Raw genomic sequence first — 16816 nt, 5'->3', positions numbered from 1 at the left:
AAAAAGAATCCCAGTGCCCACACTAACCTCTCTATACAATTACTGATTAGATTCCATAAAGCTACTTAGCAGCAAGAGGGTTTCATGGTGCTACAGCTGAAGTCATTAAACAAGCTTCTCAGGAAATTGGCCAGGGAGACCCAAGAAGGGCCCTGCCTAATTACCTTTCTCACAGGCCAAGTGGGCAAGCAGGGAAATGGTCTGGATGGTCTTGCCTAACCCCATCTCATCAGCAAGAATGCCATTAAGCTTCTTCTCATACATAGTAACCAGCCAGTCCAGCCCAATGTGTTGGTACTCTCGGAGCTGGCCCCGCAGGAGCAAGGGGATGGGTGTCTTCACCTGGTGGGGAGGAAGAGAGGTATCACAACAGAACTGAGGCATCTGTTACTGAGAAACAGGAAAGTGAAGATTCGAGAAGGCAGAAGCTTGGGCCTGGATATACCTGGGTAGTGGCCAAGGTATAACCCTTGGGCTGGAGACTTTCAGCTGCTGCAGCGATGTCAGTAATTTCTTTCTTAGGGCCTAGAGTGGTGGTGGGCCCTGGGGTGGGAGGTCCACTGCCCCCATCTGCCTCACTCTGGTCTTCATCCCGGGCAAGCAAGTACTCCACCCCAAAGTCATCATCTTCCTCCTCTTCCTCATCTGCTTGGCTCTGTGACTGGGACTCCTCAGATTCCTCAGACTCTGATTCCTCTGATTCCGAGCTCTCACTTGTTTCTTCCTCTTCCGAATGTTCCTCATCCTCATCCTCACTCTGTTCCTCAGCAGAGTCTAAAGCACAAGACCAAGGCTTAGTGTTCACCATACCTGCTCCTCAAGTACTTGCCCTTCCCAGTTCGTCCCTCATGACCACACATTCACCTGATTGACTGCTACTATCCTCCTGAGGAGCCTCTTCAGCTTCTGTGGCCCCCTCTGGTTCACAGTCAGAGCTGTTAGCCTCAACTTCATCCTCATCTTCCTCTTCACTGCTCCCAGAACCTGGGGCAGAGGCATCAGACGCATAGGCTCCTGCATACCGCTGCAGTAACTCCTCCATAGACAGCTCACCTGGAAGAGACGTGAACAGTAAGCCTTTAGGTGCTTCATGAGGAAAAACAGGAGGTCTGAGTGGCGCTAGTTCATTTTACTTCAGGCTCTGCAGACACTGCTAGGCCCAGGTCAGAGGACAGGCAAAAGAGTTTACTTTCAGCACCAGCTACTTTCAGCTAAGTCCCTTAACATGGGCCAAAACAATGGATGGCACTGCCTTCACTGGGAAGGATGGTATCAATCTGATGAACCTCCCCTTTAAGGTTCAGGTTAAACAAGGCCACTATCATATTCCCATAGTTCTTCCCTTCACTTGCTCTCACATCACTATGTTCAAATTTCCACCATAACCAGTCATAATTTTCTATTTATAGCTATTCACTTATAAATCTGTCATTAGATCTGGAGTTCCTCCAGGAGGGATAAAAGTGTCTTATTCATCTCTTTATCTCTGGCATTCTGCACAGAAAGACCAAGTGGATACTCAGTAAAACATCTGGTGTCACCTTCTCGAGCCAATTCGCTCAGCTCCATGGCATGATCCACCTCCCCTTCCAACTGCTCTTCAGCTGCTATGGTATCCTCTTCATCCTCCGCTAGGAAAGAGAATGAAACAAGATCAAGTGGAACAGAAGTTCAGGTCATACAGTCCAAGTAGAAGAGGTGAAAAAGCCTGAAACATCAGGTTCAGATGATTCAAGGGATAAGAAGCAACAGGACTGAGAACAGGTCTGACCTTCATCCTCATTGGCAGTAAACTCTTCATCATCCTCATCTGGATGCCAAGGCTGTTTGTTGCGCTGTGTGACAGAGGGTGGGGGCTTTACCTGAATAGCAAACGGTAAGAAAAGAGAAAGTCTATGGTTAGAGTAGCAAGAGAAAGACCCAACACTGAGTAAAATGTCAGAATACTCTCTGTCCCATCAATTGACAGTTGCCACTGACACAATCTCAGGGCAAAGATATCATCAAGGGTTTTCAATTTTAGCACCAGCTACCAAATCCTGGCCCCACGATCTGGGGGAGGACCTGTGAAAGTGCTAGAAAAGAAATACAGGCCCCAACAACCACCCCGTGCACTCAGACATATGGAAAAACAGAGCTTAGGTCCAAAAGAGACTTCAAGGTTACCATCCCAGGTCCAAACCAGCAAGTGAGTATTAGGGACATTTCACAGAAGTGACAAGGGCCAAGGTATGTTTTTTTTCAAGGTCACACAGCAATCCGAAGAGTGCAGAGTGCATATATTCTTCCACACATCAGAAATATGCCCATCTCAGGCTGTAACTTGCCCAAACCCAGATTCTTTCCTATCCATCCTCAAATGAGAGCCCAATTGCTCAGACCAGGGAGAACGCCTGAAAACCACCACGAACTTTACAGACCAGAAGAACTCAGTCCTTTTGAGGCTCTTCCTCTGCGCCTACTCTGAATCCACCTTCTATCCCCTTAGGCCATACCTTCAACACCTGAGAGGGTTCTTCTTCACCCCCTTCTTCAGGACCATCTCGGGTGTCACTCTCGTGAGATGAGGGAGTTCCTGAGGGGCTGGAAGGCCCTCCTAGCAGCTGAGGGGGGAGGGAACGGAGCAGCTCTTCCAGTGGCAGTTCACCCTCACGACGAAGTAGCTCAATCTCACGCCTCTGGGTCTCTGCATCATTGCCTTCCTGCTGTTCTTCAACCTCAATTGTCTCCTCATCATCCTCTTCCTCCTCCTCTTGGGGTTGGAAGTCCCCATCTATAGCAGGAGAACAAGGTCACAAAGTCCACGGGGCCCTGCAAGCCACAGGGTGGGTTTTCAGCTCTGGAAAGGGTACATGAGGAAGAGTAACAGAGCTAAAGAGGACACACACCTTCATCATCCATCCGGGCACCTGGGGGTGGAGGACTAGAGGCAGCCGAGGAAGAGCCAAGGCAAGGGGAAGAACCAGCCTTGCTGGAGGCTAGCGGCTGGTTGAGGCTCTGTGACAGAAGGTCTGAGTACTTTTCAGTTTGCCCCACAATGAAGTCCAGGTGCAGGTCCAGGGCTTTTTTCCTCTTTTCCTCAAGCCGGGACTGTTGCTTGAATTGCACCACCTGCCACAAACAGGAAATGGAGGGATCACCAAAATAACCTTTTACTTTGTACTATTACTTAACATTTAGAGAAGCCTCCTGTATGCTAGGCCCTGGCTTTTCAGGAGGGAAGAGCTAAACAACCTTAAGGATGCTTCCGAGGAAAGCAGAAAGGAAGTACAGGAGAGAGAAGAGCCACCTTAGTCTCAGGCGATGGGGAAAGACTTACAAATGTATCTGGAGCTGAATCATAAACATTAAGTAGGTGTTCCCTAAGTGAAAATGAGGAGAAAGACACTCCTAGCAGCAGGAAAAGCATGTGTAAATGGCCATAGATATACAAAACAACGTTTGAAGTGGAAAGGAAAGGAACTGGCAAGACACAAGAATAAAAATATAGACAGAAGCCAGATAATACTTAAGGAACAATTACAACTTAATGTTGATATATGGGAGCAGTTCAATTAATGAGAACTTAGATGTTATTTAAGCAGCTAAATGGCACAGACAGGTTTTAGAAAAAGCATGCTGAATGCCCTGCAAAGGACAGATGGCCTAGAGAAGTCAAAAAGTCCTATTAACAATCGCCAAAGGCAGGGCCTGTATTTTTCCACTGTAATTCTCTTTCTCATAGCACTCAATGCTTGAAAGGTCCAACACACAACAGAAATGTCATTAGCGTTGCAGGAAATCATAATTACTCTCTCAAGGAGAATTTCTGATCATTCCTGTTACCATGCTACCCACCCATTAAACCCAAAGCATTTCCCTTTCCCAGTCTCTGCTGCCTACCTTCTCCACATTGCTCCAAAACTGCCTAACATCCTTGGCCATGGCAGAGGCGATTCGGCGCAGTTTGGCCTGCTCCTCCCTCCGGGCCCGTTCCTCTTTCTGCCGCTGCTCCTCATGGTGCCGGATCACCATTCGCACCACCTGTGGGAATGAAGTGAAAACACTCCAAGGCCAGACCCTTGGCCTCTCCCCAAGTCAAGAGCAAATAGAAAAATCAAAGCCAAGAATCCAGTGGAGTCAGAGCTTGCCTCTTGAGACTAGAGGCATTTTTAAGCACCCTACACTATTATGTTTGGTTCCCTTCCAACAAACCTAACCATCAAGGAAAAGCAACCCTGAAACAAAACTGCAAGGTATTAGGCCCAGTTGAAGACATACCTTACGGGCAACACCCCGTTTCCAACGGCGCTCCTGAGCGAAGTCAGCAGAGAGCCACTGCATCTCCTCACACAGATAGTCCCAGTGGCCCTTGGGGCGGGGAGGTTCCGGCACTTTAGGCAGCCTCTTCAGTGACCAGAAACCCTCCTTCCGCAGCTCAGCAATTCGAGTCTCAATCTCAGCCTCCTAACAAGGGAGAGTTAGATCAATCAAGTTACTGGACATATACTTCATCTCATGACCATGGCTGAATCCTTGGGCTATGACTACATATAGGCACTGACTGGACTGAGTATTATATGCTTGTCTTGAGTCAACATTATCAATACCAGCTCTAAGAGTTGATCTTATATGCTCTTCAGGTGACTAAAAAGAATTTCAGAAAGATGAAGTGATTTACTTGAGACTATACAGGGCTTCCCTGGTGGTGCAGAGGTTAAAGCGTCTGCCTGCAACGTGGGAGACCTGGGTTCGATCCCTGGGTGGGGAAGATCCCCTGGAGACGGAAATGGCAACCCACTCCAGTATTCTTGCCTGGAGAATCCCATGGACAGAGGAGCTTGGTGGGCTACAGTCCACAGGCCTGCAGAGAGTCAGACACGACTGAGCGACTTCACTTTCACTTTCACACAGGTAGGAAGTGATAAGGACTGAGAATTAAAAATAGGCCCAGTGACTCCAACCCCACTCCAGTACTCTTGCATGGAAAATCCCATGGATGGAGGAGCCTGGTAGGCTGCAGTACATGGGGTCGCTAAGAATCAGACACAACTGAGCGACTTCACTTTCACTTTTCATTTTCATGCGTTGGAAAAGGCAATGGCAACCCACTCCAGTATTCTTGCCTGGAGAATCCCAGGGATGGGGGAGCCTGGTGGGCTGCTGTCTATGGGGTCGCACAGAGTCAGACTGAAGCAACTTAGCAGCAGCAGCCAATGAGTCCAAACACCAGATTTCATGCTCTTTCCGTTAATTCACACTTCACACTTTATGAATATAGGCAAGACTTGGGAAAACAAAACCCAAGGGGAGGTTCCCAGAGAACTCAAGCTTCCTTACTAACTCTAGCTTCCTTACTAACTCTAGCTACAAGGGCTTTTCAAGGCTGGTAAGTTCTTACACAAGAGTAATCATACTTATGCTAAGAGTCCAACTGACATGATTCTGTTTTTTAAAAACATTATTTTATTTTGTAGAGATTACTGCAAAATTATACACAAAAAGATTAACAGTGATTAGTGTAACAAAATTATGACACCTTCTACACTGATTATATCTTCTAAGAAAAATGAAAGCACTTGAAATTTTTCTTTAATGGAAGTGACCCAGGACAACTCAGGACAACTGCCCTCATTATTTTTGTCCTCTCCTGACAAAGTTAAAGCAAAGGAACTAACAGCAATATATGAGACAGGGAATTAAATGGCCTGATGGTCACCAAGGAAACACCAAGAAAGACATGGATATTAGACCAACAACTCTCAAAGCTGAGCATGCATCAGAATCATCTGTACTGCTTTTAAGAGTATTGGACCCCATGCCTAGAGTTTTAAATGGGTAGGAAGAAAAGAGATGTGAAGAATTTGCATTTCTAGTATGTTTCCAGGTAATAAGGCTGATATTGCTGGCCCAGAGATCACATTTACCTCTGCTAAGTATAACAGAGATTATAGGAGACAAACATAAAGTGGAAACTAGTAAATTTTAGAAACCAGCTAAATTTCTTTTTAGCTTACAAAGCACTTTCATGTCTATTTTCTCTTTTAACTTAACTCCTTTTTTAAAAATTAAAAATAAATGTTTTAAAATTACTTTTATTTATTTACTTGGCTGCACTGGGTCTCAGCTGCCACATGCAGGATCTTTAGTTGTGGTATGTGGGCCCTAGTTCCCTGAATAGGAATCTAACTTGGGGCCCCCACACTGGGAGTGTGGAGTCTTTTTTTTTTTTTAATTTGGCTATGCAGCATACAGGAACAAAGTTCCCTGACCAGGGATCACCCCCTACACTGGAAGCTTGGAGTCTTAACCACTGGACCACCAGGGAAGTGCCAACTTAAACTTTTAAGTAGCCCATTGGCTATTACACCATCCTTATTTTACAGAAAAGAAAAGCAGCTCAGAGTTCAATCAACTTGCTCAAAATCATGTAAGTCAAAGCAGAGCCTATATTCTAAATCAAAGACAAGGAAAGAAGTGTTAGGTACTCATGGGACACAGGAGTTCACGGAAGAACACTCCCAAGAAGCTTCACAGGCCTTTCCAATACGTACATGCTTGGCCTGCTCTGCAATTTCAGCATGGCTCTTCTCCCACTTTGGGCCCCTGTTAGCCAGGTCAGTAGGCTGGGGTAAGCTGAGCCCCTCCAAGGGCACTGTGGCACCATCTGGGGGCCCTGGAGGTCCATCCAAAGAGGAATCTTGAGCTATATGCTGGGGGGAGATGCCGCCTGCCCCACTAGAGGCTGGGGAACTGGATGAGGCAGGGGACACGGGATTGCTGCCTGTCATGCTGTCCGACACCATCTAGAAAAGACAGAAATGAGAGATAAAATGAATGCTTAGTAGCACTCTAAGGGGTTTTAAGTACATTACTTCATTCTATCTTCCCATGAAAAAATTCTGGAGTAGGGTATCAACCTTATTTTTATGAACACAGCATTTGGGATAGTTTTAATAAGGTATTCAGGATGGCAAGTCCAAGTTTCCAGTAAACACTTATCATGCAAGAGGAATTATAGCCTGACATTTACATAATTCCTCAATTCAAAAATTCTAAGATAGCACATGACTTCAAATCTTAATGATTTTTTCAGAACCTCCATGAGTTCCGCTCAAATAAACAACTCCCTATTCTTCCCTCCTTTTCACAGCAAGTATGGCAGATTCATCAATGCAAATAAATCTGAGCTACCACCAAATTTAAAGGGCAACAAAAAAGCCCCAAATCACCCAAACCTCTATATGTTCATCACTAGTCTTGTTAAAGTTTCCTTTACTGGAGAGGTGGGAAGGGAAAGGGAGGGTTGGTCACTGTTCTCAAACGTCTACCTATTACAAGGTACTGCACAAACAATAATAAGTAGAGAACAAAGTCTGACTTAATTGCGGATAGTGAAGAACTCATGAAATTCTCTCTGGCACACAAGCTTCACAGTATGCCACTCAAATTCCTACCTGAACTGAATTATGAAAGATATTATGCCACAGAATTTCCCAGGCAAATTATAAATATCAAACCCATAACCATCAAAAGTCTACTGTACAGAAATCTAGGTCTGTCCAGTTTTAAAAGTCATGATTTTTTTCCCCAATCTCCAACACTCCCTCAATGTAAGAAAAGATCAATACACCCCATCTATAAAGCTTACCTCCTTTCAGTTCCCAAAGAAACTGAGCTATTCTCAAAGCACAGTCTTGAAAGCATTTTGTCACAAAACTCATTTCCAACCTGGCCTAATTCAAACTTTTGCAGGTAATAAGCAGTTTCCATGCTCTTAGTGATTAACAAAACACTAATGTAAAGAGGAATATGTGTATCCAACAGGCTTGACAGCCCACCTGAGTATCAAAAACTCTCCAAACTCAGCTACCTAGCTAGCGAGGATCATGGAAACATGGCTAAAACCTGCCACATTCCTTGTGCCTCAAAGCCAGCAGCCCAAAGCAGCAGCAGAAAAGGAATCTACCCCACTTTCTAACCTGTGTTTGCAAGATTGGGAGCTGAGGGTGAGCAGGGGAGGGGCAGCTCTGCATGGTCCCACTCCCAGGCTCCTCTTTGGATGCCTGAAGAACGACTGGGTCGTTGTCACCACTGCTGCTGGCCGAGGGGCTGGCGTCCGGCTGCAGGGCATGCTGGGAGCTGGCCTCATTCTGGGCCACAGGCCACCGGGACCCGCCTTCCAGGGCCCGGGGCCCACTAGGGCGTCCCAGCCTCCGCTCAGGTCCACCGGCCTCTGGAGCACCTAAAGTAGGGTAAAAACAGTAGAAAGTGGATTTAGAAAGATTAAATAATCTTTTTAAAACCCAGGAATAACACTAACAAAGATAACTGAACAGTGATTACAGCTTAAGTTTCTTGAGCATCTATTATGTATCGAATTCTATACTTAGTACTTACTTGATGTGTTCTATAATTCTCACATCTTCCTTATAAACCAGATACTTTTCAAGACATGATAAATGTTTATTTAGTTCCTTCTACATGCTGAAAAAAAGAGCTATGCAGAAAAGATGGCTGACTTAAATGAAGCTTACATTCTAGCATTTCTAAGTTAGGAAGTCATAATGCAAACAGAGCAAATGACTTGCACAAGGTCACACAGTAAAGAAGTAGGAGGAGGAGAACAGACTAAGACAGTCTGATGTCAAAACCCAAGAATGTGCTACTCTCCCTGGTGGAGGCAGGCTGTGATTCAGATCTCTATCCACAGACTCAGTACTGTGTTGCACCACAATCATTATCTTAAACATCTCTCCATTAGCATCAGTATATGGAAGTGGTATTTGAGCCCTCACCTGTGTGAGCTGAGACCACACCCCCTGTGAAAGTCTGCACTTCCACGGTGCCGCCGTACTGAGGGGAATCAGGCCTGAAACAGGGAGGAAAACAGCAGTGAGGAACTAATTCACATCTACCAACACCCATCAAAGCCTTCTTTACACCAACTTTTGAAGTTTTTTTGATAAACCCAAGTCAGTTCAAAGGCTGAAGAGAATTAACAGTAGTAGAAAAAGATCACATTTCCAAAAATTGAAAACAAACCATGTGCTGTGAAAACAGAATTTCCTAGGAATATTAGATTCTGGCTGGGGAAGAGAAGCTGGCAAGTGAAGCCTCGACAACAAGTTTAAAAAGCTGAAGGGTAAAAGGCTCCAACCGCTGAAATTAACAAAGCCAAAAAAGCTGTCACATCCAGAAGCTCAAAAGATGCTGGCTGTCTGGCAGCCTGCTCTCCTTTCCAGTGAGGACTGAACACAGGAGAATCCACCCTTCCTCAGGGGAGCCCTTCGACTCCTACACCTGCCCCATAAGACACTTCCTCAAACACCAGAACTAGAGCTACCTTAGAGTAGCACTCAGAGGTAAGGAAAGCCTGAAAGCAAAGAACCATACTCCGGAAATAGGCAGGGTAAACCCACAAAAGTCCCGGAAGTGTTTCCCCAGTGTTTAAGGAAATTCCTTAACCACGGCGCAGCCTTTGATTCACTCCCTGTTCCACAAGTCACTGGAATCGCGCTAACAACCAGAATCAAGAAGTATGAACTCCCGACCCCCGGCTTCATTACCGTCTCCCAGCGTGTCCCAACAGCCTGACCCGGCGTGACCCCTGACCTCTGCCCCAACTTGCCACTAGCCCTAAGATGGCCCCGCCCCCTCCTAGACTCCCACCCCACCCAACGTGAGCCACTGGGGGAGGGGCCCGCGCGTGCGCGCCGGGAGGCGGAGAGAGCCGGCTGCGCGCACCGCCCGGGGGCTCCCGCCAGAACCCAAACCCACGCACACAAGGGTCGCAAAGCTAGGCAGTCTTTCATCCCTGCCGGTCAGGGAGCAACCCCCCACCACCACCAGACCGCGAAAGGCTGAGATAAAGGAGGGCTAGTGCCGCCAGGTCCTAGCTCCTGACTGGATATGGTGGGCGCGCGCCCCGACTACTCGCCCCACGCCCCCCTTCCTCTTCCCGCGCGCCCCTGAGAGGGGGCTGGGGTTGGTGGGCGGGCAGGAGCGCACCTGGGTCCGTCCTCTCAGGGCTCGCTCGCTCGCTCAGGTACGCGTGCGCAGACCGGCGGGAGGGGAGAGGAGACGCGCCCGGGCTCAGCGCCGGCCAGCCTGGCCCCCCTGAGCCTGTCTCTATGGGCGCGCGCCGACAGCCTCGCGCACCGGCCCCGGGGCCCCGGCCGAAGGTGCGCGCGCAGCATCCCGGGAAGGTGGGAGGGGAGGCGGTGGCGGAAAGATGCGCGCGCAATCACCCGTCAGGGGAGGGGGAACTGTGAGGCGTCCGCCATCTTGTCTCCCTCTCCTTACCTGCGTCCTCGGGGGCGTGCGCACCACCCCCCCTCCCACCGAGGAGGGGGGAGGGCCCCCTCTTGGCCGCCGCCTTCGCGGCCTTTAAATTCCCCTGGGGCCCGCGGCTACTACCACCGCCTTGCTTCCACTGCTTCCTCTCGCGGCACAGTGATGCGGGCGGGCGGTGGGAAAAGTGGAAGACGCTACTCGCAGCGAACCGCCGCCGCCGCTTCCGAGGCCTCACCAAAATGGCCGCCGCCGTCTCGGCCGCCACCACCAACACCACCGCCACCACCACAGCTCACTATCGCTACCGCCGGCGCGGCCCGTCCTCTCGCGAGAAACAGTAACTGGAGGTTGGGGGAGCGAGGAAGCTCGCGTGCTAGCGTAGGGCGCTGCCCGAAGCGCAAGGCCGGCTGGGAGATGTAGTCCGCGTGGAGAAAGCGCTTGCCCGCGACGAAGCGTTTTTATCCACTACGGAACCTGCTGCTGGAGCTGCATTGCGGCTGCCAACTCGGATGAGTCCGCCTCACTTTAATAGATCACCCGGAGTGCAAAGCAATTTCTCAGGTACTTTTAGCTAGTTAGCAGTGGAGGAGCATGGGCTTCTGGATTCATATGGCAGTCCACTTATGTAGACCTGCTTCATTTCACACAAGGGTTATTTAGTCTCTTAAGTTGTCACCGACTCGATACAACCCCATGGACTGCAGGACGCCCGGTTTCCTCGCCTTTCGCTATTTCCCAGAGTTTGCTCAGACTTACGTTCATTGAGTCAGTGATGCTATCCAACCATCTCATCCTCTGTCTTCCCCCTTATCCCCCGTCCCTCAATCTTTCCCAGTATCAGGGTCTTTTCTAATGAGTTGGCTCTTGCCATCAGGCGGCCAAAGTATTGGAGCTTCAGCATCAGTGCTTCTAATGAATATTCAGCATTGATTTCCTTTAGGATTGACTGGTTTGATATCCTTGCAGTCCTAGGGACTCTCAAGAGTCTTCTCCGGCATCACAATTCAAAAGCATCAATTCTTCGGCGCTCAGCCTTCTTTATGATAGTATTCCCAATAATTCCTAAGCATTTATGCTGTTTGCCAGCTTTCTAGGTTGAGTACCCCCTTTGAGAATCTGATATCTTCACCCAATTCATAGCCAACCAGCCTAAGTCACAAGGATACAAACACTCAAAATTTACCACCTAAAGCCTACCCTAGAAGCCAGGTTAGAAATCCAGGGTAAAGCTCTCATTCAACTTCTCTTCATTCACTCAGTTTAGGTCTTCCCCATTCTACTCGAAGAGTTGATGATTCTCTCTGTGTAAGTGATTTAAAGTACTGTTTTTCTTACAGTAAAGACCATGAGTTGAAAACAAAAACCTAGAAGGGCCAAGAAGGTAATGTAAAAGCAAAGAGAGCAAATAAGGAATACCAGGAACAGGAGACCATGTGCTCTGTCCAAAAGTAATAACCTCTGTTCAAACCACTGTTCCTGTGGTCGCCCTACAGGAATGTAGGCCAAAATACATCAGATTCAGGCTGTCAGTTTGCTACCTCTGTTCTTTGCTGGAGCCTCAGGGCACACAGAAGCATACAGGATAGATTGATTGAAAATGTAGATAAATGCCCATCTATTTAGACCCAGTTCAAAGTGTTTTTTCTAAGCCAGGATTACATATTCTCTGAGACACCATCATAGAACTGCATTGAGCTTCCAAGAGTCTCAGATTTCTTACCCTTGCCATATAATTTTTTTTAATCCTTTTTCAAGACTTTTCCTTCAGAATTTAGCTCAAAGGCCACAACCCTCAGGTGATCTCTCTTGACCACCATCAGGCTGGTTTAATACCCCTTCTGGTTCCCACAGCCTCCTGGGCTTCTTAAAATACTGATTGAATTGTATCTGGATTTGCAGTCTGTGCACCCCACCCCCAAAACTGTTGTCAACTCCTTGAAGGTAGGGCCACGGTTTATACATGACAATTCTCAATGCCAGTCTCAGAAAGATTATTCAGGAAATTTGATAGTATTATCACACCTTATTTTAAAAATAAATAACTAATATTGGTTATGTGAGCTCAAGTCTAAAATTTGTCTTCCATTTCCATGGCTGTAACTGTGGTCCAGCCACCATCATCCCGTGGCTTAGATTACTCCCGGGCCTCCCAGTTCCACTCCTGTTTTCCATTACTCTGTTCTCCGCACAGCCACCAGAGTGACCTTTTCATATATATCAGATCATGATACTCTCACACTTGAAATCCCCAAATGGCATCTTAGTCCTCTTACATGAAAATTATGTATAATGGCTTAACATTCCCATAGGACAGACATGTGGAGTTGAAAAATAAATACATGTGATTCAGATTATATAAGGTTTAAGAGCAACAAAAATTAACAAAAATCAGAACAATAACCAGTAGGAGAGAAGGGTTTTAACTGGAAAGATGCACAAAGGGGATACTAGAAATGTATCAGAGGTTGGTAAACTATGGCCCAAAGAGCAGGTCCTGCACACTACCTGTTTTTTGTACAGCTGACAAGCTAAGTGTTTTCTTAAATATTTTTATTTTTGGCTGCACTGGGTCTCCATTGCTGTGAAGGCTTTCTCTAGTTGTGGCGAGCAGGGACTACCTTTCATTGCACTTTGTGGGCTTCTTATTGTGGAGGCTTCTCTGGTTGTAGAGCACGGGCTCTAGGTTCTCAGGCTTCAGTAGTTGCTCAGTAGTTGTGGCTCCCAGGCTCTAGGGCACAGGCTCAGTAGTTGTGGTGCATAGGCTTAGTTGCTCCACAGCTTATGGGATCTTTCTGGACCAGGGATTGAACCCATGTCCCCTGCATTGGCAGATGGATTTTTAACCACCGGACCACCAGGGAAGTCCTAGGAAAGGCTTTTATATTTTCAAATGGTTGAAGAAAAAAGAAGGAAAATATTTTGTAATATGTTAAAATTACATGTAATTCAAATTTCAGTGTCTGTAACTAAAGATTTATGGGAATCAGACCATGCCCATTCATTACATAGCAACTAGGGCTGCCTTCCTGTAATAGTGGAGCTGAGTAGTTGCACCAGAGACCATAGGCCTACAAAGCCTAAACTATTTTCTGTCTGGCACCTTACCAAAAATGTTTGCTGACTCCTGTTTTATATCTCGATCTAGATAAGGTCACATCCATGGGTGAATACAGATGTAAACCTTCACTAAAATGTCCATGTAAAAATTGTATACTTGCAACTAATGCACCACAACTACTGAGCCAGTGCTCCAGAGCCCATGAACCACAGCTACTGAAGCCCAAAGTAACAAGAGAAGCCACACAATGAGAAGCCTGAGCACCGCCACTAGAGAGTAGCCCCCTCGCTGAAACTGGAGAGAGCTCTCACTCAGCAACGAAGACCCAGCACAGCCAAAACTAAATACATCTTGAAAAATATATCTAAAAAAAAAAAATTGTAGGGCTTCCCTGGTGGTTCAGTGATAAAGAATCCACCTGCCAGCGCAGGAGACATGGGGTCAATCGCTGATCCAGGAAGATCCCACATACGGTGGCACAACAAAGCCCATGGGCCACAAGTACTGAGCCTGTGCTCTAGATCCTGGGAGCCACCATTCCTGAACCCACGTGCCTGAGAGCCACGGCACTGAGAAGCCTGTACACCACAACTACAGAGTATCCCCCACTCACCACAACTAGAGAAAGGCCTGCACAGCAATGAAGACCCAGCACAGCCAAAAAGAGATAATTTTTAAAATTGTACATTGTGTATATCTCACAACGTGTATTTTTTTACTTTCTTTTTCAATAAAGTAACCCTAAAGGATATGATCCCTTCTATTTTTTTTAACCTCATATACCTCTCCTTCACTGTACTATAGCCACCACGCTCTTCTCCAAAACATCCATCACTTCTGCTTTCAGAGCCTTCATCTCCATTGTTCCCTCTGTCTAAAACCTTTTCTTGGAGTTCTGTGACGATCCACCGGTTAAAACGCAGTGCTTTCACTGCCATGGGTGCAAGTTCAATCCCGAGTCGGGGAACCAAGATCCCACAAACCATGTGGCTCAGCCAAAAAGTAATGATAATAATAATAAAGGTAAATAAAAATTAAAAATCTTTCTCATGGCCAGCTCTCCCTTTTCATGAAGGTCTTAGTCCAAATGTTGCCTCCTTAGAGAAATTCCCTGACATTAAGTAGCTCTTTCACTGCCAGTCTCTCTATCACATGCCTTTTTCACAACCCTTACCTGAAATTATTAATGTATTTGTATGCTTGTTTATTGTCTGCCCCGTTCCCACTTAAAGATGAACTCCTTGAGAGCAGGGACATTGTCAACAGGGTTCATAGTCTCTAGATAATTAATCTATGAAAAATATTTCAAACAACCCTGTGATGAAGAGATTTTTGTTCTGTTAGACAAATGAGATTTTGGTTGAATGAAAAGTAAATGTTTCAAGATTTAATATTGTCAAGATGTCAGTTCTGCCCAACTTGAACTATAGGTTCAGTGCAGTCCCAGTCAGAATCTCAGGAAGTTGTTGTGTGCATATCAACAAGCTGAATCTAAAGTTTGTATGGAGAGTCAAAAGAACAGAATAGCCAAAACAGTATTGAGAACAACGTTGGAAGACTGACACTACCAGACTTCAGACCTCATTATAAAGCCACAGCAATCAAGATGGTGTAGTACTGGCAAGAGAATGGACAGGTCAGTGGAACAGAATAGACAGCCGAGAAATAGACCCACATAAATACAGTCTACTGATCTTTGACAACAGAGCAAAAGCAGTTCTATAGAACAAAGATAGTCTTTTCAACAAATGGTGCTGAAACAACCGGACATCCACATGCAAAAAAGAATTTAGGCACAGTTCCTATGCAGTTCACAAAAATTAACTCAAAATAGATCACACACTTACATATAAAGCACAAAACCATGAAACTCCTAGAAGATAACATAGGAGAAAAGCCAGGCGACTTTGTATGTGGCAATGATGACTTTTTAGATGCAACAGCAAAGGTAGGATCCATGAAGGAAATAAATGATAAACTTGGTATCATTGAAATGAAAAAACTGCTCTGGGAAGACAACGTCAAGGGAAGGAGAGCATAAACCACAGAGAGAGGGGAGATGTTTGCAAAAGACCCATCTAGTAAAGGACTGTTGTTCAAAATATACAAAAAACTCTTAAAACTTGAAAATAAGAAAACAACCCGATTAAAAAAAAATCAGTCAACAATCTTTCTGGGTCAAAGAAAAACACCTCACCAAAAAAGATAAACAGATTACAAATAAGTGTATGTCCACATCATATGTCATCAGGGAAATGCAAATTAAAACATCAGTGAGATTCCACTAGATATCTATCAGAATGCACCAGATCTAGAACATTGACAACACGAAATACTAACGAGAATATGGAGCAGTGGGAACTCTTACGCACTGCTGGGATGTGAAATGGTACAGCCGCTGTAGAAGACAATCTGATGGTTTCTTTGGGCTTCCCTTGTGGCTCAGAGGGTAAAGCGTCTGCCTGCAATACAGGAGACCTGGGTTCAATCCCTGGGTCAGGAAGATCCCCCGGAGAAGGAAATGGCAACCCACTCTAGTACTCTTGCCTGGAAAATCCCATGGACAGAGAAGCCTGGTAGACTACAGTCCATGGGAGCGACTTCACTTTCTTTCTTTTCTACAAATGCAAACATACTCCTACAATATGAACCAGTACTGCCCAAAGGATCACTTTAAACACCCAAAGGAGTTGAAAACCTATGTCAACACAAAAACTGCACATGGATGTTTATAGCAGCTTTATTTATAATTGCCAGAATTTGGAAGCAACCAAAATGTCCTTCAATAGATGAGTGGATAAATAAGCTGTGGTAAAGAACCCACTTGCTGATGCAGGGGACATGGGCTCAATCCCTGAGTCAGGAAGACCCCTGAAGAAAGAAATGGCAACCCACTCCAGTATTCTTGCTTGGAAAATCTCAGAGGAGCCTGATGGGCTATGCAGTACCCACTGCATCGGACAGTGGGTACTGAAAGGAAGTGAGCTATCAAGCTAGGAAAAGACATGGAAGGAATCTTAAACCCATAGTACTAAGTGAAAAAAGTCTATCTGAAAAGACTACATACTGTGTGGTTCCAACTATATAACATTTTGGAAAAGGCAACACCATGGAGACAGTCAAAAGATCAGTGGTTGTTAGAGACTGAGGGTGGGGAGATGGGACGAATTGGAGCACAGAGGATTTTTGTATGATACTGTAATGGAGGTTGTTGTTGTTAACTCTCAAAGTCATGTCCGACTCTTTCACCACCCTATGGACTATAGCCCATCAGGCTCCTCTGAGATTTTCCAAGCAAGAATACTGGAGTGGGTTGCCATTTCTTTCTTCAGGGGTCTTCCTGACTCAGGGATTGAGCCCATGTCTCCTGCATCAACAAGTGGGTTCTTTACCACTGAGCCACCAGGGAAGTCCGTAATGGTGGATACATGTCATTATACATTAGTCCAAAGCCATAAAATGGACAACACCAAGAGTGAGCCA

At 46.1% G+C, this 16816-nt stretch overlaps 1 protein-coding gene, 1 long non-coding RNA gene and 1 other non-coding gene across 4 annotated transcripts in view; 1 reads left to right on the top strand and 2 right to left on the bottom strand.

The window, feature by feature from the left end:
• SRCAP (Snf2 related CREBBP activator protein) overlaps positions 1-10625 on the bottom strand; it is a 31048-nt gene extending 20423 nt beyond the window's left edge. The window contains exons 1-13 of one of the 2 annotated variants that reach the window (XM_069570750.1): positions 10285-10625; positions 8778-8851; positions 7962-8224; positions 6534-6785; positions 4261-4446; positions 3883-4023; positions 2889-3111; positions 2496-2773; positions 1772-1862; positions 1542-1631; positions 865-1053; positions 446-774; positions 165-342 (exon numbers count right to left, since the gene is read on the bottom strand). In XM_069570750.1, the coding sequence (XP_069426851.1) occupies positions 165-342; positions 446-774; positions 865-1053; positions 1542-1631; positions 1772-1862; positions 2496-2773; positions 2889-3111; positions 3883-4023; positions 4261-4446; positions 6534-6785; positions 7962-8015 (2011 nt within the window). In that variant the 5' untranslated portion in view covers positions 8016-8224; positions 8778-8851; positions 10285-10625. Of the gene's footprint in view, positions 1-164; positions 343-445; positions 775-864; positions 1054-1541; positions 1632-1771; positions 1863-2495; positions 2774-2888; positions 3112-3882; positions 4024-4260; positions 4447-6533; positions 6786-7961; positions 8225-8777; positions 8852-9990 lie in introns of both variants that reach the window. The other variant, XM_069570751.1, reaches the window with a different exon arrangement.
• On the bottom strand, positions 1949-2079 carry LOC138429826 (small nucleolar RNA SNORA30/SNORA37 family). The gene has a single exon (XR_011252914.1). It is a non-coding gene; the product is annotated as a small nucleolar RNA SNORA30/SNORA37 family (small nucleolar RNA).
• LOC138429348 (uncharacterized) lies at positions 10038-14084 on the top strand. The gene is made up of 2 exons (XR_011252779.1): positions 10038-10836; positions 13421-14084. It is a non-coding gene; the product is annotated as an uncharacterized lncRNA (long non-coding RNA).
• Positions 14085-16816: the final 2732 nt, after the last annotated feature.

The sequence above is a fragment of the Ovis canadensis genome, chromosome 24 (assembly GCF_042477335.2).
Source record: "Ovis canadensis isolate MfBH-ARS-UI-01 breed Bighorn chromosome 24, ARS-UI_OviCan_v2, whole genome shotgun sequence".
Classification (NCBI taxonomy): domain Eukaryota; kingdom Metazoa; phylum Chordata; class Mammalia; order Artiodactyla; family Bovidae; genus Ovis; species Ovis canadensis.
Note: the sequence above shows the minus strand (reverse complement) of the source record. Positions and strands in the feature narration are given on the sequence as shown.